This window comes from Hemitrygon akajei, unplaced genomic scaffold (assembly GCF_048418815.1).
Source record: "Hemitrygon akajei unplaced genomic scaffold, sHemAka1.3 Scf000139, whole genome shotgun sequence".
Taxonomy (NCBI): Eukaryota; Metazoa; Chordata; class Chondrichthyes; order Myliobatiformes; family Dasyatidae; genus Hemitrygon; species Hemitrygon akajei.
In genome coordinates this window covers 203,070-227,118 of record NW_027332025.1, presented here as the reverse complement: position 1 = coordinate 227,118, position 24,049 = coordinate 203,070, and the positions used below count along the sequence as shown (strand labels likewise).

At 47.3% G+C, this 24,049-nt stretch overlaps 2 protein-coding genes across 2 annotated transcripts in view; one reads left to right on the top strand and one right to left on the bottom strand.

Annotated features, from left to right (window-relative positions):
- The window catches only part of LOC140723819 (uncharacterized), a 245,928-nt gene that overhangs the window by 69,316 nt on the left and 152,563 nt on the right, over positions 1 to 24,049 (top strand). The gene's annotated exons all lie outside the window — the stretch shown is intronic.
- LOC140723822 (NACHT, LRR and PYD domains-containing protein 3-like) lies at positions 15,258 to 22,055 on the bottom strand. Its single transcript, XM_073038360.1, has 5 exons — positions 20,465 to 22,055; positions 17,078 to 17,164; positions 16,756 to 16,926; positions 16,438 to 16,605; positions 15,258 to 16,274 (listed from the first exon to the last, which is right to left on the bottom strand). The coding sequence occupies exons 1-5, from the start codon at positions 21,868 to 21,870 to the stop codon at positions 16,187 to 16,189; spliced, it is 1,920 nt and encodes a 639-aa protein (XP_072894461.1). The 5' UTR covers positions 21,871 to 22,055; the 3' UTR covers positions 15,258 to 16,186.

Below are 24,049 nucleotides of genomic sequence, written 5' to 3'. Positions count from 1 at the left end.
CCTCTTCTTCACATACATCTAGAATGCCGTGGGGTTTTCAAGTTCCCTAATTCCATTCTTCAGCTCGTCCCTGGCTGCCTTGTAACTCTACAGCCGTGTCCGATCCTAGCTTTCTCAACCTGGTCAGTTTCTTTCATCCTGTTGACCAGATGATCCACATCTCTGTCAAACATGGCTCCTTCACCTGTCCAGAACCCCGTGCAAGTGCTGCCTAAAATACCTTCTCATTTCCGGTGTACATTTCCCAGGGTGTATCCGTTCCCTGTTTTAGCTCTGAGATTCTAGCTTAAAGCATCACAATTACATTTAGCCAATTCATTACTTTGAAAACTTCGGGCCTGTGGGGAGATAGACACACAGAAAGACAGACAGACATACTTTATTGATCCCGAGGGTAATTGGGTTTCGTTACAGCAGCAACAACCAAGAATAGTGAAGAAATATAGCAATATAAAACCATAAATAATTAAATAATAATGTTAGTCATGCCGAGTGGAAATAGGTCCAGGACCGGCCTATTGGCTCAGGGTGTCTGACACTCTGAGGGAGGAGTTGTAAAGTTTGATGGCCACAGGCAGGAATGACTTCCTATGACGCTCAGTGTTACATCTCGGTGGAATGAGTCTCTGGCTGAATGTACTCCTGTGCCTAACCAGTACATTATGGAGCGGATGGGAGACATTGTCCAAGATGGCATGCAACTTGGACAGCATCCTCTTTTCAGACACCACCGTCAGAGAGTCCAGTTCCACCCCCACAACGTCACTGGCCTTACGAATGAGTTTGTTGATTCTGTTGGTGTCTGCTACCCTCAGCCTGCTGCCCCAGCACACAACAGCAAACATGATAGCACTGGTCACCACAGCCTCGTAGAACATCCTCACCATCGTCTGGTAGATGTTAAAGGACCTCAGTCTCCTCAGGAAATAGAGACGGCTCTGACCCTTCTTGTAGACATCCTCAGCATCGTCCGGCAGATGTTAAAGGACCTCAGTCTCCTCAGGAAATAGAGACGGCTCTGACCCTTCTTGTAGACATCCTCAGCATCGTCCGGCAGATGTTAAAAGACCTCAGTCTCCTCAGGAAATAGAGACGGCTCTGACCCTTCTTGTAGACAGCATCAGTGTTACTTCGGTGACTGACATAGGTTCGTGGGGAGAGACCGCTGTAACGGGATTCGTTTGGGAACTGACACGATGGTGTGGGGAGAGAGCGGGGCAGGGGGTTTAGTTTCAGGACTGACACAGGGCTATGGGGAATATGCTGGGACAACGGGGCAGTTGGTTTTGTTTGGGGTGACACGAGGCTGGGGAGATAGCGAGATGATGGCATTATTTTGGTACTAACACAGGCCTCTGGGATTAGTGTGTGTCCCGTTTACGAAAGGTGGGCGCCAGTACCGAGTGAAGCACGCAAAAATACAAATTTTGCTGTATTTTTCACAAGAGTCAGTTTCGTGTTGTTCCATCAATAGTTACAATGACAAATAGAGCTTCCCCGCCCCATCCCTCCATCCAGTAGCTCCCCCTAACGGCCCAGCCCCGTATTCCCATGCTTTCACTCCAGCCTTCCTTTGACCTCCAGGCTACGGAATCCCCGAGCCCAGGGGCACCGCCAAACACACGAGTGCCTGGACTTCTGATCACCCATTGATCACGGAGGTGAGGTAAATCTCCAACCTTCCCTTACCTTCCCACAGCCTCCTCGGCCTCCGGACCTATGGACCCAAAACGACTCGCAGGCGAGGCCATTCTGAACACACACTCGGGATGCCCCCGCGCCTTCAGCACCCTTACCGCCTGGGACAGAGGCAGGAGGTCGGGGGCGTTTTGTGTCTGGATGAGGATAGGCACCGGTGAATCACCGTATTGAATAGGAGTAGAAGGGACCTGCTGGGTGGAGGGGGAACACGGCTACTTCAAGGTACAGGCGACGGAGACACGGGCCAGATTCTCCCTACCTACTTCCAGTCCACCCCGGCTCTGGTCTGCACTGAGCTCCGGTTGCGACTTTAAATCCGACTGCAGACTGGGAACAGGGCTGGCTGTATCCCGTCCGCGTACACCACCCCCTCTCCGCCCCGCCCCGGGGCACTGCACCTCTCGCCGGCAGGCAGGCGCGGTCCCGATCGGGAAGGACAAGGGGCACAAAAGAGTGCAGGGAAGACAATTTCAGTGGAGGGTCACGGAGATAGTGAGGGTCAGGTCGGAGGAGGGGAGGGTGGGCGTCATGCAGAAGAGGGTGGTCGGGAGCGGAAGTGAGAATTGTCGCGAAGGAGGGTCAGAGAAGGGGATCGCGAGATGTGGTGGAGAGGGGGATCAGTGTGACAGGGAGGGAAGGGTCAGTCCGAGACGGAAAGGGCTGGATGGATGTTTCAGAGGGATTTTATAATGGAAGCTGTGCAATTCTAAAATGACGAGCGAGCATGAAAGCCCTCTAATGAATCACGGTACATTAACGTTTTCTCTGACTCACAATGCTGCATACTCCCTCATCCCAGTCTGTGTCTCATCCCCCAGTCTCTCTATAACTCATCCCCAGTCTCCTGCTCTGCCGGCTCTATCTAACATCTAGTCTCTCGCCTCACTTCTACCAGGCTTTCTCATCGTCCCTCTCTCTCACCTCACAGTCACTCATCTTCGCCTCTCTCAAACCCTGAGGTCTCCCTCCGAGCTTCTCACCAAACCCCGATAAATCACTCGCTACTGCCTCCCGTCTCGTTTTCACATAGAAACATAGAAAATAGGGGCTGGAGTCGGTCATTCGGCCCATCGAGCCTGCACCGCCATTCAGTATGATCATGGCTGATCATCCAACTCAGAACCCTGCCCCTGCTTTCTCGCAATACCCCCTGATCCCTTTAGCCACATGGGCCATATCTAACTTCCTCTTAAATATAGCCAATGAACCGGCCTCAACTGTTTCCTGTGGCAGATAATTCCACAGATTCACCACTCTCTGTGTGAAGACGTTTTTCCTCATCTCGGTCCTAAAAGACTTCCCCTTTGTCCTTAAACTGGAACCCCTCGTTCTGGACTTCCCCAACATCGGAAACAATCTTCCTGCATCTAGCCTGTCCAATCCCTTTAGAACTTTATACGTTTCAATAAGATCCCCCTTCAATCTTCTAAATTCCAGTGAGTATAAGCCTAGTCGATCCAGTCTTTCTTCATATGAAAGTCCTGCCATCCCAGGAATCAATCTGGTGAACCTTCTCTGTACTCCCTTTATGGCAGGAATGTCTTCCCTCAGATTAGGGGACCAAAACTGCACACGATATTCTAGGTGCGGTCTCACAAAGGCCTTGTACAACTGCAGTAGAACCTCCCTGCTCCTATACGCAAATCATTTTGCCATGAATGCCAACACACCATTTCCCTTTTTCACCGCCTGCTGTATCTGCATGCACACCTTCAATGACTGGTGCACAATGACACCCAGGTCTCGTCGCACCTCCCCTTTTCCTAATCGGTCACCATTCAGATAATACTCTGTTTTCCTGTTCTTGCAACCAAAGTGGATAACCTCACATTTATCCACATTAAATTGCATCTGCCATGAATTTGAACACGCACCTAACCTATCCAAGTCACCCTGCATCCTCTTAGCATCCTCCTCACAGCTAACACGGCCGCCCAGCTTCGTGTCATCCGCAAACTTGGAGATGCTGCATTTCATTCCCTCGTCTAAATCATTAATCTATATTGTAAACAACTGGGGTCCCAGCACTGAGCCTTGCGGTACCCCACTAGTCACTGCCTGCCATTCTGAAAAGATCCCGTTTACTGCCACTCTTTGCTTCCTGTCTGCCAACCAATTCTCTACCCACATCAATACCATACGCCAATACCGTGTGCTTTAAGTTTGCACACTAATCTCCTGTGTGGGACCTTGTCAAAAGCCTTTTGAAAATATAAATATACCACATCCACTGGCTCTCCCCTATCCACTCTACCAGTTACATCTTCAAAAAATTCGATAAGATTCGTCAGAAATGATTTTCCTTTCACAAATCCATGCTGACTTTGTCCGATGATTTCACCTCTTTCCAAATGTGGTGTTATCACATCTTTGATAACCAACTCTAACATTTTCCCCACCACCGATGTCAGACTAACCGGTCTATAATTCCCCGGTTTGTCTCTCCCTCCTTTTTTAAAAAGTGGGGTTACATTGGCCACCCTCCAATCCTCAGGAACTAATCCAGAATCTAAGGAGTTTTGAAAAATTATCACTAATGCATCCACTATTTCTTGGGCTACTTCCTTAAGCACTCTGGGATGCAGACCATCTGGCCCTGTGGATTTATCTGCCTTTAATCCCTTCAATTTACCTAACACCACTTTCCTACTAACATGTATTTCTCTCAGTTCCTCCATCTCACTAGACCCTCGGTCCCTTACTATTTCCAGAAGATTATTTATGTCCTCCTTAGTGAAGACAGAACCAAGGTAGTTATTCAATTGGTCTGTCATGTCTTTGTTCCCTATGATCAATTCACCTGTTTCTGACTGTAAAGGACCTACATTTGTCTTAACCAATCTTTTTTTTCTTTTCACATATCTATAAAAGCTTTTACAGTCAGTTTTTATGTTCCCTGCCAACTTTCTCTCATAATCTTTTTTCCCTTTCTTAATTAAGCCCTTTGTTCTCCTCTGCTGGACTCTTAATTTCTCCCAGTCCTCGGGTGTGCCGCTTTTTCTGGCAAATTTATGTTTCTTCTTTGGACTTGATAATGTCCTTAATTTCCCTTGTCAGCCACGTGTGCACTAACTTCCCTGGTTTATTCTTTTGCCAAATTGGGATGAACAATTGTTGTAGTTCATCCATTCGTTCTTTAAATGTTTGCCATTGCATATCCACCGTTAACCCTTTAAGTATCATTTGCCAGTCTATCTTAGCTAATTCACGTTTCATACATTCAAAGTTACCCTTCTTTAAGTTCAGAACCTTTGTTTCTGAATTAACTATGTCACTCTCCATCTTAATGAAGAATTCCACCATATTATGGTCACTCTTACCCAAGGAGCCTCGCACGACAAGATTGCTAACTAACCCTTCCTCATTGCTCAATACCCAATCTAGAATGGCCTGCTCTCTAGTTGGTTCCTCTACATGTTAGTTCAGGAAACCATCCCGCATGCATTCCAAGAAATCCTCTTCCTCAGCAACCTTACCAATTTGGTTCACCCAATCTATATGCAGATTGAAGTCACCCATTATAACTGCTGTTCCTTTTTTGCATGCATTTCTAATTTCCTGTTTAATGCCATCCACAACCTCACTATTACTGTTATGTGGCCTGTACAGAACTCCCACCAGCGTTTTATGCCCCTTAGTGTTACGCAGCTCTACCCATATCGATTCCACATCCTCCAGGCTAATGTCCTTCATTTCTATTGCGTTAATCTCCTCTCTAACCAGCAATGCTACCCCACCACCTTTTCTTTCCTGTCTATCCCTCCTGAATATTGAATATCCTGGATGTTGAGCTCCCATCCTTGGTCACCCTGGAGCCATGTCTCTGTGACCCCAGCTATATCATATTCATTAATAACTATCTGCACATTCAATTAATCCACCTTTTTACGAATGCTCCTCGCATTGACGCAAAAAGCCTTCAGGTTTGTTTTTAGAACACTCTTAGCCCTTATACAATTATGTTGAAAAGTGGCCCTTTTTGCTTTTTGCCCTCGATTTGCCTGCCTGCCACTTTTACTTTTCACCTTACTACTTTTTGATTCTACCCTCATTTTACACTCCTCTGTCTCTCTGCACTTGTTCCCATCTCCTTTGCAAATTAGTCTCACTCTCCCTGCCCGCTTTCTCTCTCCTCAGCACTCCAGACTCTCTGTCGCCCGGATCCTCTCGCTCTCTCCCAATCTCTTCGTCCAGTCTCTACCACTCTCGCTCTTTCTCGCTCTCTTCCTTATCACTCCCTCTCGTTTCTTCCTAGTGTCCCCCTTCTCTTTCGTCATCAGCGCTCTCTCTCTTCACATCTTATCTTCCCCGACCCTTTGTCCCTCGTCTTTCGCGCCTGTCTTCTCCCTTGTCTTCGTCGGTCCCCAGTGTCCCTCCACTCGTCTCTCCCGTTCCTCCTTCTCTTTCCCGAAGTCTCTTCCTACCCAGTTTATCTCAATAAGCAATCATTCCCCCTACCCCTTAGTCTCACTTTCAGCGAAAAATATCTGTGCCCCTCACTGAACGGGCACACGTATGTCGTCTTTCTCCTCCAATCTCTTTCTCCCCGATCTATCTATCCCCAAAATGTCTCTCTCCCTGTCTGTTCTCCTAGTATTTTTCGCCCCCCCCCCCACTCGCTCTGGAGTCTCTCTCGCCCTCTCTCTCCATATCTCTCAGCATCTCTCGGAAAACACAATGTCTCTAACCCTACTGTCTCTATCCCCTCAGCCCCCCTCGCATCGTCTCTGCCAACCCATTCGCTCTAACCCAGGGGTGGGCAAACTTTTTGACTTGTGGGCCACAAAGGGTTCTAAAATTTGACAGGGGGGCCGGACCAGGAGCAGATGGACGGAGTGTTTTGGTAATACACCTCATAAGAGAAAATAAAATATCATGGGATATGTAGAAAACATGTGCTTTAATTTCAATTGAAAATGAACAAATGCATTACAACAAAATATCTGTCTTTGAAGTCCCATGGTATTTAGCTATTTATTGAAATGACTTTTAAAACACTGAAAATTAAATGAATAAAATACAGCTTTTTTAAATAGTAACAGTTATTATTTTAAAGCACTGAAAATTCTGTTATCCTTCAAGATATTATCATCATCACTCTCCTCCTGACTGTCTTTATTTCAAAAACGGTAGGTGATGCAGGTCTACTTCTCCTGCTCCTTCTTATTCAATTGTCCCCTGTGCCAAAACTCAACAACGACCAGCACAAGGACAGAACAGTGACAGCGCGCCAGTATGCGGAGTGCGTTATTTGATCTGGAGCGCATTTTTTATTTTGAGAACGTACGTGCACCTGCGCACTACTCATGTCCATCACTTAACAGAAATGACATGTAACATGTAAGGCTTATTGAAAAAAATATTTTCAAATGCATTTTTTACATAGCACAACGAAGAAACTTGTTTTTAATTTCAGTGGGAACAGTGTTGTTGGTCTCCCTTTTTAGCCAGCGCATCAAAGTCTGGATTTAGTTTTGTTGTGGCGATTCTCAGGATGGATCTGAGGTGTTGGTCAGTTAACTTGGATCAGTGGCTGGCTTTGTTGATGTTCATGACGCTGAACGCCTGTTCACACAAATAGGTCGAGCCGAACAACGCCAGCATCTTCTGTGCCGTCTTCCGGAGGTTTGGAAACACCTCTTTACCAAGTGAAGCATAAAAGTCATTCAGTTTAAGAGAGTTGAACTTCTCTTTTAAGACCGGGTCAGACTGAAGGTCGATCAGTTCCAGCTGTAGCTTCTCTGGTGCTGTTTCAGGATCTTGTGACAGCGGACAGGCCACCAACTGAAGTGACTTGTCAATTTTTTCAAAATCAGAAAAGCGACGGCAGAATTCTCTGTGCAGCGCATCCAGTGACTCGCTGTATTTTTTTCACATTTGCGCCGGCCTCTTCCAGCGTGGCTAGTGTGGGAAAATGAGTGAATATCTTAATCAAAATTTGCCTGGAGAAAAAAGCCAGCTTGGATTTAAAGGCTTTCACGTTTGTGTACATGTCATGCACAAACTGATCCTTCCCCTGTAGCTTCACGTTCAGTTCATTCATGTGTGAAAATATATCCACAGCAAACGCAAAGTCAGAAAGCCAGCTCTTGTTGCTCAGCTCAGGAAATTCGCCGGCCTTCCTCAGTAACTCCAAAAACATTTATTAAACACTGAAAGACAAACCCCCAAAAATAAACAAATCACTAACGTAACCGGAAATCAGCTGCTGTGCGGCACCTTAAACAGTTCTTAAAGCAATGAAGCTTAAACAGTTCTTAAAGCGATGTTGCAAAAACAGTTCTTCAAAGTTGTATTGCAAAAGTTCAAATGCTTACAGTCCATTTAAGGGAGAGACTTTGGAGAGACTTTTTAAAGACGATTTAAATTCTCCTTCACGTCGTGTCGCTGCGATTCCCAGTCGAACTATACTTTTCCCACGGAGAATTTACGAAGATGGAAAATGAAACGGCTTAAAGGCACTGGCCTTTTCTTTACAAAACTGTACTCAAACCTTTCTGCTATTTCACAGGGATTAACAGGAATACAGTCAACGAATTCCTTCCGAATGAGGATCAAACAAGATCGAACCTGTTTCACCGTCGAAATCGACTTTCCTCGATCTTTTAACTCCCGAACTCCGATCTTCACTCTCCACTGATTCTCAACTAGCAGTATTATAAAGAAACTGCTGGCAATGACCTTTTAAACTTTAGGCATTAAATAAAACTCCATCTTTCAACCACACTGCGTCACAACATTAAATCACGCAGTGGCATGAAGTCAACATGGCAAATCCAGCCACGAACTGCCCCTCCTCACAGGGTGGGGTCCTCCTTTTGTACCCTGTAAAAACAAACTGTCACATGACCTCTACTGGCGGGAAAATGACGTCACTCCACCATCACAAGATCATTTCCTCAAATGCAGTATAGCTTTAACACCTGTAACGTGACAAGTACACAACTGTCACGTGTCACGGGTACTTAACACCTACCACCCCACCAGCCTCCAGGTCCAACGTATAATTCTCCGTGACTTCCACCAACTCCAACGGGATCCCACTACCAAGCATATTTTTCCCTCCCCCCGCTTCTGCTTTTCGCAGGGATCGCTCCCTACGCGACTTCCTTGTCTGCTTGTCCCCCCCCCATCCATTTCCACCAATCTCCCTCCTGGCACTTATCCTTGTAAACGGAAGAATTGCTACACCTCCCCTTATACTTCTTCCCTCATCACCATTCAGGGCCCCAGACTGTCCTTCCAGGTGAGGCGACACTTCACCTGTGAGTCGGCTGGTGTGGTATACTGTGTCCCGTGCTCTGGGTGCGGCGTTTTATATATGGGTGAGACCCTACGCAGACTGGGAGACCGTTTCGCTGAACACCTACGCTCTGTCCGCCAGAGAAAACAGGATCTCCCAGTGGCCACACATTTTAATTCCACGTCCAATTCCCATTCTGATAAGTCTATCCATGGCTTCTCTACTGTCAACATGAAGCCACACTCAGGTTGGAGGAAAAACAATCTAATATTCCGTCTGGGTACCCTTCGACCTGATGGCATGAACATTGATTTCTCTAACTTCCATTAATGCCCCTCCTCCCCTTCTTACCCCATCTCAGATTTATTTATTTATTCCCGCCCCTTTTTCTCTCTCTCTCTGCCCCTCTCGCAATCACTCCTTGCTTGTTCTCAATCTCCCTCTGCTGTTCCCCTCCCCCTTTCTTTCTCCCTAGGCCTCGAATCATGATCCTTTCCCTTCTCCAGCTCTGTATCCCTGTTCCCACTCACCTTTCCAGTTCTTAGCTTCACCCCTCCCCCTCCTATCTACAAACATTTCGGATTTCCCCCTGCCTCTCCTACTTTCAAATCTTACTATCGTTTCTTTCAGATTGTCCTTACGAATGGTCTCGGACTGGAACGTCGCCTATACTTCTTCCTGTAGATGCTCCCTGGCCTGCTGCGTTCTACCAGCATCTTGTGTGTGTTGCTGGAATTTCCAGCATCAGCAGATTTCCTCGTGTTTACAGTACTCCAAGTGAGGTCTGAACAGGGTCCTATATGGCTGCAATGTTATCTGTCGGCTCCTAAATTCAATACCACGATTGATTAACGCTAATACACCTTACGCCTTCTTAACCACTGAGTCAAATTGTGCAGCTTTGAGCGTCCTATGGACTCGGACCTGGACCCCAAGATTCCTCTGACCCTCCACACTGCCAAGAGTCTTACCATTAATACTGTATTCTGCCATCATATTTGACCTACCAAAATGAACCACTTCACATTTATCTGGATTTAATTCCATCTGCCATTTCTCAGCCCAGTTTTCCATCCTATCAATGTCTCGCTATAACCTCTGGCATCCCTCCACACTATCCACAACAACTCCAACCTTAGTGATATCAGCAAACTTACTAACCCATCCCTCCACTTCCTCATCCAGGTCATTTATAAAAATCACGAAGAGTAGGAGTCCCAGAATAAATCCTTGAGGCACTCCACTGGCAACCTTCCTCCATACAGAAATGACCCGTCTACAACCACTATTTGCCTTCTGTGGGCAAGCCAATTCTTGATCAACAAAGCAATGTCACCCTAGATCCCATGCCTCCTTACTTTCTAAATAAGCCTTGCATCGGGTACCTATCAAATGCCTTGCTGAAATCCAAATACACTACTTCTACTGCTCTTCTTTCATTAATATGTTTAGTTACGTCCTCAAAATAATTCAATCAGGCTTGTAAGGCACGAACTGCTTTTGACAAAGTCGTGCTGACTATTCCCAATCATATTATGCCTCTCCAAATGTTCATAAATCCTGCCTCTCAGTATCATCTCCATCAACTTACCAACCACTGAGATAAGACTCACTGGTCTATAACTTCCAGGTCTATCTCTACTCCCTTTCTTGAATAAAGGAACAACATTCGCAACTCTCCAATCCTCTGGAACCTCTCCCGTCCCTAGTGATTGCCTTAGCAATCTCCTCTCTCGCCTCTTACAGTATCCTGGGGTACTTTCCATCCCGGTCCGGCGACTTATCCAACTTGATGTTTTCCAAAAGCTCCAGCACATCCTTTTTCTTAATATCTACATGCTCAAGTTTTTCAACCTGCTGCAAGTCTTCACTATTATCACGAAGAGCCTTTTCCACAGTGAATACTGAAGTAAAGTATTCATTAAGTTTTCTCCGTTTCCATACACACTTTCCCACTGTCACATTTGATAGGCCCTATTCTTTCACGTCTTATCCTCCTGCTCTTCACATACTTGTAGAATGCCTTGCGGTTTTCCTTAATCCTGCCCGCCAAGGCCTTCTCATGGCCCCTTCTGGCTCTCCTAATTTGCTTCTGAAGTTGCCTCCTGTTAGCCCTATAATCTTCTAGATCTGTAACATTAACTAGCTCGCTGAACCTTTCGTAAACTCTTCTTTTCATCTTGACCAGCTTTATTACAGCCTTTGTGTTCCACGGTTCCTGCACCCTACCATAAATTCCCTGTCTCATTGGAACGTTCCTATGCAGAACATCACACAAATATTCCCTGAACATATGCCATATTTCTTCCGTACTTTTCCTTGAGTACATCTGTTTCCAATTTAAGCTTCCAATTTTCCTGCCTGATAGCCTAACAATTCCCCTTGGTCAAATTGAAGGCTTTTTTGACTTGTCTGTTCCAATCTCTCTCCAATGCTATGGTAAAAGAGATAGAATTATGATCACTATCTCCAAAATTCTCTTGCAATGTGAGATCTGACAGTTGACCAGGTTTATTTCCCAATACCAAATCCAGTACAGCCTCTCCTCTTGTAGGCTTATCTACATATTGTGTCAAGAAACCTTCCTGAGCACACCTAATAATCTCTACCCCATCTATACCCTTTGCTGTAGGGAGATACCAATCAATCTTTGGGAAATTAAAATCTCCCGACACGACAACTCTGTTATTATTACACCTTTCTAGGATCTGTTTCCCTATCTACTCCTCCTGTTTCCTGTTACTATTGAGCGGCCGATAAAAACACCCAGTAAAGTTATTGACCCCTTCCTGTTCCTAATCGCGACCCACAGAGACTCCATAGACAATCCCTTCATGACTTCTACCTTTCCTGCAGCCGTAACACTATCTCTGATCAACAGTATCACGCCCGCACCTCTTTTGCCTCCCTTCCTGAAACATGTAAAAACTTGAAGTAACTATTCCTGTCCCTGATCCATCCAAATCTCTGTAATGGCCACCACATCATATCCCCAAGTACTGATCCACGCTGTGAGCTCATCCGCTTTGTACATAACACTCCTTGCGTTAAAATATACATTTCAAACCTTCGGTCCCTTCTCTATCACCTGCCTATCCTCCTTCACTCTCTGTCTCCTATCATTCTCTATTTGAAAGCCAGACGCCTCTTCCCCAGTTTGGCACCTGAGAACATTTTTATCACATACAAACCTTTGATTTCTGTCTATACAAGCAATTCTCGCAAGAACCTTTATCCTCCTCCACCTTACCATCTGTTCTAACACTCTGGTTCCCCTCCCCCTGCAAATCTAGTTTAAAACCCGCCAGAGCAGCACTAGCTAACCTACCCGCAAGGATATTATTCCCCTTCCAGTTCAGGTGTAAACCGTCCCGTCGGAACAGGTCCCACTTTCCCTGGAAGGAAGCCCAATTGGCCAGAATCATTAAGCCCTCCCTCCTGCTCCATCGCCTTAGCCACGTATTTAGCTGTATTATCTTCCTATTTCTAGCCTCACTAGCACGTGGCACGGGGAACAATCCTGAGATTGCAACCCTGGAGGTCCTGTCCTTCAACTTTGTACCAAACTCCCTAAACTCTCTTTGCAGGACCTCCTCCTTCTTCCTATCCACGTCATTGGTCCCTACATGGACAACATCCGGCTGCTCACCCTCCCTCTTGAGAATACTGAGAACTCGATCCGAGACATCGTGGACCCTGGCACCAGGGAGCTGACAGACCATCCGAGATTATCTATCTCTCCCACAGAACCTCTTATCTGTCCTCCTAACTATCGTATCCCCTATCACTACTGCTCTCCTCTTTTCCCTCCTTCCTTTCAGAGCTGAGTGTCTAGTCTCGGTGCCAGAAACCCGGCCACTACAACTTCTCCCTGGTAGGTCGGCTCCACCAACAGTATCCAAAACGGTATACTTATTGTTGATGGGAACGGCCACAGGAGTGATCTGCTCTTCCTGTCTATTCCCCTTCCCTGTCCTGAGTCATCCAGCTACCTGCCTCCTGACCTTTATGGGTGACTATCTCTCTGAAACTCCTGTCTATTTCTGCCTCTGCCTCGCAAATGATCAGAAGTTCATCCAGGTCCAGCCCCAGTTCCCTAACTCGGTTTGTCAGGAGCTGCAGCTGGATGCACCTTTTACATGTGTAGTCATCAGGGACAATTCAGCTCGCCCTGACTTCCTAAATACTGCAAACGGAGCACTCGACTGCACTAACTGCTGCCTCCATTACCTACTTCTAAGCTAATTAGATTAATTAAAGGACTTTACCCAGCCTTACCTCACTAGGAGCAAGCTCGTCCTCAGCCTCTGCTCACTCATTCCCACTGTCACAGCGGTATATACATACAGCGACCAGTATCTCTCAGACTCACTCTCTCAGGAGTATATAAATAAACTGATCAGTGTCTCTCAGTCCTCCTCTCACAGGGACATATTTATACACTCAACACATACAAACAAGCTAGATGAACTCAGCAGGTAGGGCAGCATCCGTTGAAATGAGCGGTCAATGTTTCGGGCAGAGACCATTCATCAAGACTGAAGAACGAGGGGGCAGGGGCCCTATAAAGAAGTTGGGGGAGGGTGGAAGGTGCCAGGTGAAAAGCCAATCAGAGGAAAGATCAAGAGGTGGGGGAGGGGAAGCAGGAAGGGGATAGGCAGGAGAGGTGAAGAAGGAATGTAAGGGGAAAGCACTATGGGTTGTAGAAGAAGGCAGAATCATGAGAGAAGTGATAGGCAGCTAGAAGAGGAGGCAGAGTGAAAGTGGGATGGGGGAAGGGAGAGGCAGATGTCTCTGTATATTCTCTCAGGGTCATAGCCATACACTGACCTGTGTCTCTCAGTCTCACTCTCTCTGAGGTATATCCATAAACTGGCCCGTTTCTCTCAGCCCCACTCTCTCAGGGGTACTCAATGGTTTGGAGTGTTTAACCCATGAACCACTGTGCCGAATCCATTATTTTTTGGAGGATTTTCGGTTCGATTCCATTGCTGTTTCCGTAGCAAGCCGTGATGCAGCCAGTCAACACAGTCTCTACTACACCCCAGATTTCTGAAAGAGTAGCTACAGAGATCGTGGAGGCATCACTGGCGTCCTTTGTGAACTACTCGAATCTGAATAGGTTCCTGTGGATTGGAAATTACACATGTCACGCCACTCCTTAAGAAAGGAGGGAGGCAAAAATAGGAAAGTGTAGGCCAATTAGTCTTACTTCATGGTTAGGAAAATGTTGGAGTATGAGGTGTCCGGATACATGATAAAATAGGGCAAAGTCTGCATAGGTTCCGTAATGGGAAACCTGTTGCAATTTTTTGAGGATATAACAATCAGCATCAACAAAGGAGAGTCAGTGGATTTAACTTACTTGGTTTTTCAGAGGGTATTTGACAAGGTGCTGCACATGAGGCTACTTAATGAGATAAGGGCTGGTTGATTTTCAGGAAAGATGCTACCATGGAGAGTTTACAAAACTCTAGTTAGTCTGTAATTAACTCTGGTGGCCCTTTCAGAGGAAAGACATCGAGGCTTCGCGGATGATACAGCCGGCGCTAACCAGGATGCCTCCTGGATTAGAGAGCATGCACTATAATGAGAATTTGGACAAATTGGGGTTGTTTTCTCTGGAGCGGGAGAGGCTAAGAGTAGATCTGCTGAATTTTATACAATTTATGAGAGACATAGATATACCAGACAGACAGTATTTTCCCTAAGGTTGAAATATCAAATAACAGAGGACTCATTTTAAAGGTGAGATGGGGGTAATTCCAAAGGACATGTGAGGTGCAGGGTTTTTTTTTACACAGACTGCTGGTGTGTGGGCCATATTGCGTGGGGTGGTGATAGAGGCAGATTCATTGGGAACCTTTAAGAAATGTTAAGATAGGCAAGGTTACGGTGTGGAAAAAGGTTTCGGGGGTTATTTTATTTATACAAAAAGAGGAAGTACTGCAGAGCGTGGTGATTGAGGCAGATACATTCAAGACATTTAAGGGACTATCTGATAGGCAAAGTGAAGGCAGAAAAAAAACAGGGTTTTAGGCTGTGTTTTGGTTCAGACGTGAACAGAGTTTGGGAGCGCGGGGCAGACGGGAAGAAAGCGCGGTAGCGAGAGCGAGGAAAGAGTGGGGGCGGGAACAATGAAAGTGTGAGGGGGGCAGGAGCGAGAAAAGCGCGGGATCAGCGTGGGTGCTGTGGGGGTTACGAGATCCTGGGTAGCAAACCTCCCTCCGCCTCAGCTGTGCCTCTGCGAGAAGCTCTGGATCACTGTGGGTGATGGGGTTCCCGAGCAAACCCAAATCAAGTCCAACACAAATCAAGTTACAGCAGTTTATTGATTTCATCATAATAATAGTCATCCGTTAGTCTCATGAGACCATGGATTTGCGCCTTGGAAGGTTTCTTTTCCAGGGTTTTTTGATGGGAGACCTGGCTGCAAGCCGTCCCCTCTCCACGCCACCGATGTTGTCCAAGGGAAGAGCACTAGGCCCCGGTGCCACAGAGCAATGTGTTAACTGCGTTGCTCAAGGACACCAACACGCTGCCTCAGCTGAGGCTCGAACCAGTGACCTTCAGGTTACCAGTCTGATGCCTTGTCCACTAGGCCACGCGCCAACACACATGACAAATGTAAATGTAAATTAAACAACGTGTAACCTGCTAACTTGCGGGAATAAATAAGCTGTTCCTGATTCACTCAAGAGTCACACACAATTAACTGACCAGTAACAACGAGTAACAGATTGAATAACCAGTCCCGTTTCTCACCATCACTCCGCATCAGGGAACCGATCATTATAAAATCACATTTCAGGACAGTGTCCGAGATCGCTGCAGTTCCAGGGTCGCTACCAAGGTATTTATCCATTTAACATCATTACGTCGGCCAGACTTCTAAATGTATTCTCCTCAGCATAGTGAAAAAAAGTGTTCTCTCTCAGGATAATTCCACCGCAGACACTGGTGTCCCAGACTGAGCCCCGCCTCTTCTATCGGTGTATTTCCCCAAAGCCTCACTTAAATGAACTCTCGGACTGGGACATCCAGCAGAAATAGCGCCGCTGGGCACAAAGCGGAATTACATGCCTGCGGTAACATCTCCAACATCAGAGAGTGCTTCGTTGGAAACGTGACCCGTTAGAACCATTGGGAATTAAACCTGAAGCATTGTCGTTAAAGGGGATGGTGAGGAATCGACCAAAATGTCCCCATCCCTTGGGTGGGGTTGTTCACTCATTCAGATGTTCACAGGTTCACTGTCAGTCCAGGTCTGAGTTCCTGCAGAGACTTCAGTTCCATCTCCCCAGTCTCACTGAAGTGATTTCTCCACAGCCTGAAACAGAGGGAAGAATACAGGGAAATAAACAAATGATAAAACAGTGACTGTAACAACGGACTGGGGTTAATATTTCAACAACGCTGACAAACAAATATCACCGGTGAACCCGCGGATCCACTGATATTTTATCATACTGAGCATTAACAAGAATACTCACTCAATATAGGCCAGACTTGGGACGGTCAGTATGAGGCGACGGAGAGCAGGGACAGATCGGTCCGTAAGCGAGTTTAATCTCAGGTCCAGCTCCGTCAGTGCTTGGTTTGTACTGAGAGCCGAGACAAGATCCTCAGCACCAGAATCTGTGAGACCAACTTTCCACAGCCTGGAGATGAGAGAAAGTGAGGGTGAAGGACACAGAGGGACAGGAGACAATACAAATCCCCAGTGTTTATCTGTAACACAATTACTGATCAATCTCAAATGTCCGACACGCAGTGACTGTAAACACAATCTCCCAGAGTCTGGTACTTACCACAGTTTCTGTATTTTACACTCCGGGTTTCCAAGAGCCTCAGACACCAGTTTCACTCCTGAATCTTTCAGTTTATTATTACTCAGGTTCAGCTCTGTCAGTGTACAGTTTGCACTGAGAGTGGAGGCGAGATCCTCGGCACCAGAAACTGTGAGGCCAACATCGTTCAGCCTGGGGTTGAGAGAGGGTGAGAGTGAAGGACACCCAGACAGGAGACATCAGAAATTCCCAGTGTTTAGCAGTAACACAATTACTGATCAGCTTGATGTTCAATTTCTGACACCCAGTAACTGTAACCACAATCTCCCAGTCAGGTACTTACCGCAGTTTCTGTATTTTACACTCCGGGTTCCTCAGAGCCGCAGACACCAGTTTCACTCCTGAATCCCCCAGGTCATTACCCCCAAGTCTAAACACAAAGAGAAAAACTAATGAACAAAGAGATTGAAACCGTGGGTATGAGGGAACATCTGTCATTCGGATATTTCTGGAAACATGAATCGCTTCAGTATATCACTGATTGGGATACCCACTACTGTCAAAATTCACTACCGAATGTCAGTAATTTACTGTCAATGTGACACTGTAATTTCCCATATTCTGTCTCTTTCCCCAACAGTTAGAATAGTGTTCCTGATGTGAGATTGTCGGAAGGGCCAGGGTTGAAGGGTGAGAGATCGTCCCTCTGAGAGGAAGAATTGTGGGTGGGAAAATCTCCATGGGAGATGCGCGCAGAGACCCGCACCACAGGAAAAGTGCTGGGAAAAATGATCCCCACAGGAGGAAGGGGAACGAGGAACAGAGATCCCCATAGGGTGATGGGGAAAGAGGAAGAGTGATCCCGAGAGGATGAAGGGAGATGGGGAAGAAAGATCCCACAGGATGAAGGGTGTGGGGAAGAGTGACTCTACACAACAGGAATGGAAATGGGGAGGAGAGACTCCAGAGGAGAAAGCGGAATGCGGAAGAGAGATTCCTATTGGAGGGATGAGGATGGGCAAGAGAGAACCCCACAGGAGGAAGGGAATGAGCAAGAGAGAACCGCACAGGAGGAAGGGAATGAGCAAGGGAGAACCTGACAGAGGAAGGGGATGTGGAAGTGATCCCCACAGGAGGAAGGGAATGAGCTAGGGAGAACACGACAGAGGAAAGGGGATGGGGAAGTGATCCCCACAGGAGGAAGGGAATGAGCAAGGGAGAACACGACAGAGGAAGGGGGATGGGGAAGTGATCCCCACAGGAGGAAGGGAATGAGCAAGGGAGAACCCGACAGAGGAAAGGGGATGGGGAAGTGATCCCCACAGGAGGAAGGGAATGAGCAAGGGAGAACCCGACAGAGGAAAGGAGATGGGGAAGTGATCCCGGCAGGAGGAAGGGAATGAGCAAGGGAGAACCCGACAGAGGAAGGAGAATGCGGATGTGATTCCCACATGAGGAAGGGAATGAGCAAGGGAGAACCCGACAGACGAAGGGGGATGGGGAAGTGATCCCCACAGGAGGAAGGGAATGAGCAAGGGAGAACCCGACAGAGGAAGGAGAATGCGGAAGTGATCCCCACATGAGGAAGGTAATGAGCAAGGGAGAACCCGACAGAGGAAAGGGGATGGGGAAGTGATCCCCACAGGAGGAAGGGAATGAGCAAGGGAGAACCCGACAGAGGAAGGGGGATGGGGAAGTTATCCCCACAGGAGGAAGGGAATGAGCAAGGGAGAACACGACAGAGGAAAGGGGATGGGGAAGTGATCCCGACAGGAGGAAGGGAATGAGCAAGGGAGAACACGACAGAGGAAAGGGGATGGGGAAGTGATCCCGACAGGAGGAAGGGAATGAGCAAGGGAGAACCCGACAGAGGAAGGAGAATGCGGAAGTGATCCCCACATGAGGAAGGGAATGAGCAAGGGAGAACCCGACAGACGAAGGGGGATGGGGAAGTGATCCCCACAGGAGGAAGGGAATGAGCAAGGGAGAACCCGACAGAGGAAGGAGAATGCGGAAGTGATCCCCACATGAGGAAGGGAATGAGCAAGGGAGAACCCGACAGAGGAAAGGGGATGGGGAAGTGATCCCCACAGGAGGAAGGGAATGAGCATTAGAGACCCCGACAGAGGAAGGGGGATGGGGAAGTTATCCCCACAGGAGGAAGGGAATGAGCAAGGGAGAACACGACAGAGGAAAGGGGATGGGGAAGTGATCCCGACAGGAGGAAGGGAATGAGCAAGGGAGAACACGACAGAGGAAAGGGGATGGGGAAGTGATCCCGACAGGAGGAAGGGAATGAGCAAGGGAGAACACGACAGAGGAAAGGGGATGGGGAAGTGATCCCCACAGGAGGAAGGGAATGAGCAAGGGAGAACCCGACAGACGAAGGGGGATGGGGAAGTGATCCCCACAGGAGGAAGGGAATGAGCAGGGGAGAACCCGACAGAGGAAAGGAGATGGGGAAGTGATCCCCACAGGAGGAAGGGAATGAGCAATGGAGAACCCGACAGAGGAAAGGGGATTGGGGATGTGATCCCGACAGGAGGAAGGGAATGAGCAAGGGAGAACCTGACAGAGGAAGGAGAATGGGGAAATGATCCCCACAGGAAGAAGGACTTAGGGAATAAAGATTCCACTGGAGGAACCAGATGGGGAAGACAGATCCAATAGAACGAATGGGGAGAGGGAATTGAGATCCCACCGGAGGAAGGGGATTCGAGAAGAGTTCCCACAAGGGTAATGGGGGTTGAGATTAGAAATATCTCAAGGGGAGGAAGACGGGGAAGAGAGCTGACAACAGGAAGGGGATGGGGAAGAGAGATCCCCACAGAGGGAAGGGAGAGGAGGAAGAGAGACCATCCACAGGGGAAAGGGGGTGGTGAAGAGAGATTCCATAGGGGGCAGTAGGACGGGGAAGAGAGAACCCACAGCAGGAATGGGGATGTGGAAGAGAGATACCACAGGGGAACGGGGATGGGAAGAGAAGCCCCCATGGCGGAAATGGGGTGGGGAAGTGAGACCCGACAGAAGTATAGGGAGAAATGAATGCACAGGAGGAATGAGACATGCAGAGAGGTCCAACAGTGGGAATGGAAGTGTGCACAGAGATCCCATAGGAGTATGGTGTTGAGAAAAGATGCTCCCACAAGAGAAGCTGATGCGGACGTAGATCGTCGGGAGAGGTTGGTCTAAACTGAGGTCCACAATCGGGAGAAATGATGCCCACGTGGTGACTGGGTATCGGGGATTGAGAAAAGTCACACAGGTGGGGTGATGGAGATAGTCTCTCACAGGGAAGGGCAGAGGAGGACAAACTCACAGCAGCATTTCTAAAGCTCTCACTGGGCAAGACAGCTCACACTCTCTTGTCAATGTGAAAATGGTGGGAAGTTCCTACACACCCGCTTACAGTTTGTGTCGGTCTAGTTGTCATTAACATTGAGAAGGAACAATGTCAATGGACGTGTCACAGGGAGCGAGAAACGCGGCCAATCCTGTGATTTACTACCATTAAGCGAATGGATGTTGTTCGTGATCTGATGGAGTCTCCAAATCCCATCAGAAAGAACCACAGAACCTTCCTGTCCCTGTGGAATTACTGACCAGTCCCCTGGTCATTAGTCACAATTTTTCGCATTCTGATTTATTCCGATTTTACCCAATTTCCTTCGCATTGAAACAACACAATGGAACAGTTTCACATTTCAGAGTGAGACAGAAATCTGGTTACCTCAACTCCTGACACTTGTGTAGCCCCGGTCCCAGCCGCTGTATTCCTTCAAAGTGAATGCGGCAGTTCCAACAATCAAGGTGTTTTATTGTAACACAGAATCCGATGACATGAGACAGGACCGCACAGTCAATCGGGGACAGTTGCATTTCACTGAATGAAAGTTTTTTCACAGATCCCAGTGCGGCCTGAGCCAGTCCACGATTCTGAGACTCAAACAGATAGTGCAATGTGTTCAGGAGGTTACTTGTATCATCTTCACCAGCAGAGATATTTATCTGGTGTATAACCGCCTCCTTCACCCAGTCAATCACGCGGCAGGTTGTTTGTTGAGGAAATGGACCCAGAAACTCCTCCAGGCCCCAAACTGTCATTGGGTTGGAGAGTCCAGCAACAAAACGGAGAAATATCTCAAATCGCCCATCTGTGGTCTTGTGGGCTCCAGTGAGGAATTTCGGGATATCCCCGGGATGTGGATTCAGGAATAGTGCGACTGCAGCTGCAAACTCTTGGATGGTGAGGTGTGGGAATGTGTACACCACACACCGGGCAGAATCCTCTCTCTCCAAAAGCTCCATCAGGAACCCGGACAGGAACTGGGAAGGCTGCAGGTCGTAGTTAATCAAATCTCCATCTGTAAACACAATCTTCTTCTCCGACACTCCTTTGAAGCCCATCTGACCAACCCTGAGTAACACATCACGGGGGTTCTCAATCTCACGGCCGTGGTTTTTCAGGATGTTGTAAATATAGTAGGAGTACAGTTGGGTGATGGTCTTGGGAACTCGCTGCGGGTCCCTGACTCTTTGTGTGAAGAAGGGGCCCAGTGCCAGAGCAAGGATCCAGCAGTAGGAGGGGTTGTAGCTCATGGTGTACAGGATCTCGTTCTCCTTCACATGTTTGAAAACAGCTGCCGCCACAGTCTGATCTTCAAAATAACTGAAGAAATATTTCTTCCGTTCCTCACCAGAAAATCCCAGGATTTCAGCCCGGATACTGATCTCAGCGTTTTCCAATAAATGTAACGCCGTGGAACGGGTGGTCACCAGCACTGAACACCCTGGGAGCAGCTTGTGCTGGATTAAACTGTACACAATGTCAGACACCTTGCACTTGAATTCAGGATCTGTGCATGTGGACTGAGGTTCTGTGTCTCCCCGACTGTCAGCAAAATCAATTTTGTCATTGAATTCGTCCAAACCATCGAATATAAACAACAATCCCTCTGGGTTCTTCCAGACCTCTCTCAGGATATTTTCAAAGTAAGGATACGGATCCAGAATGAGTTCTGTAAGGTTTATTCTGTGGTTAATGGAGTTTAAATCCCGGAATTTGAAACTGAAGACAAACTGGAATTGTTTGTATATTTTCCCCGTGACCCAGTCATAAACAATCTTTTGTACCATTGTGGTTTTCCCGATCCCCGCGACTCCGGCCACTGTTGCCGTACTCCCAGATTCAGAGTTACACCGGGAAAAGCTGCTCTGGAACAACTGATCCGTCTGGATTTTCTCCAGCTCTCTGCCGAATTGCTGTTCTCTCCACTCCTCGTGGTCTCTGCCTCTTGCCAGCAGCTCATGTTCCACCAGTCTCCGATCTCAAACAGTAGAAATGACCGTGAGCTCAGCGTATCGATCAACCAGCTGGAAAACCTTCACCTTCTCCCTTATCAGGATCGTGTTCACTCTCAGTGTTTCAGTTTGTGCCCGCAGAGTCTCCTTGTGTTTCTGTTGAACATCTTCCATGGGAACAGACAGTGGACAAACTGTTAGATGCCTCAACGCTGATCTCAGTATTTAAGCACACAAGAGTTAGCTCAAAGCTATTGCATTAATTGGATTCATCAATGGATGTTCGTACAGTAGAGTAAATTTGATTAACAGACCCCTGACTGGCCAGAGAGGCCTGGTCTAGATAAATATCAGATCATCACATTTCCACATTAATTGTGTTGTGAAGGTGAGTATTTCCCTGGTAGTTTACTGACCCCGACTGTCCCGTACTGGACACCCTCTCACTACAGCCACAGTTATCATTGTTCCTCTGGAAGAAATGTTTAATCCCCAGTGCTGATATGGTGCGTGGGGATATGGAGAAAAGGGTAGTGGGCATTCTGTCAAAGGAGAATCACAGCTCCCCCTCCCACTATTACTGATCCAGCGTACAAAGTGTATTTGTTGATCAGCATGTGCACTGTGATCAACAAAGTGTAATCCAAAGATCAAGGGTGATTGGGAGAGAAAATGTCAATGTCTTATTCAGGAGATTGAGACAGTCAGCATTTTGACACATCCCTCCCCCTCCCCCCCCACCCCAATCCATCCTCACAGTCGCTGCTCAGCTCACTGAGTTCTTCCAGAAAATGGTTTGAGACGGCGGATCTGCAGTCTCGTGTCTCTGAAAGAGTATGTGTTGTAAATACTCAACAGATTCAAGTTTCAAGATACGCAATTGTAGAGGAGAAGGAAATAATTATTATTCCGGATCTGATGCAGCACAAAAACTCAGATAAAGAACGCAATGAAAAACACAATAAATATAAATGCGCTCGATACTCTGAACTCAGGTGGTTTTGACAGACAATTTTCAAACCGTGCTGGTGTTGGGGTGGGGTTTGTTATTTATAGAGGGGAGGCTTAGTCATTGGAGGTGTTGATGAGTCTTACTGCTTGAGGAAAGTAACTGATTTTGAGTCTGGTGGTCCTGCTGTGGATGCTACGTAGCTTCCTCCCTCATGGGAGAGGGGCGAACAGCTCACAGGCAGGATAGGTGGGATCCTTCCTGAAGCCCCTGTCCCTTTACCGGAGCCTTTCTGTTTATACGTCCCAGATGGAAGGTAGGCTGGGGATGCCGGTGATGCGTTGGACAGTTTTGACTACCGGTTGTGGAGCCTTCCAGTCCACCACAGTTATGCAATATGCTCGTCTGCCCTCTGCAGCACAGCTGTAGAAGGACGGGAGTTCAGATGTGAGTACAGGTCAGACAACGTCTGTGGAAAGGGGAGACAGGGGAGATGCTACTGGTCTGTGACTTTAAATACAAGTTTGAAAACCATGCCGATTACAGGTCGGGTGCTGAAGAAGAGAGCAGAGACCGAGGAATTTCGGTAGCAGGTGGTTCAGGATTTCAGCTGTCACAGGACCTGCATAGAACACAGAACAGCACAGGAATAGGCCCTTCGGCCCACAGCATTGGTGCCAGCATGATACCACATTAAACTGTGATGTTTAAACATTCTCCTCATTTCGATAACAGTCTGCACTATTATTCCTTTTACCAAAATGCGTTTTCCAACACAGTATTCCATCTGCCACATTTTGCCCATTTTCCAATTTCTTTAAGTCTTGCTGCAATCGCATTGCTTCCTCAGCACTAACTACCCCTTCACCTATCTCAGTATCGTCAACAAAGTTTGCCACAAAGCCATCAATTCCATTATCTAAATCATTGACAAACAATGTGAAAAGTAGCTCCAAATACCTCGAAACCTGAACATTAATAATTGAATTGAATTGACTTTATTTCTTACATCCTTCACATACATGAGGAGTAAAAATCTTTACATTACGTCTCCATCTGAATGTG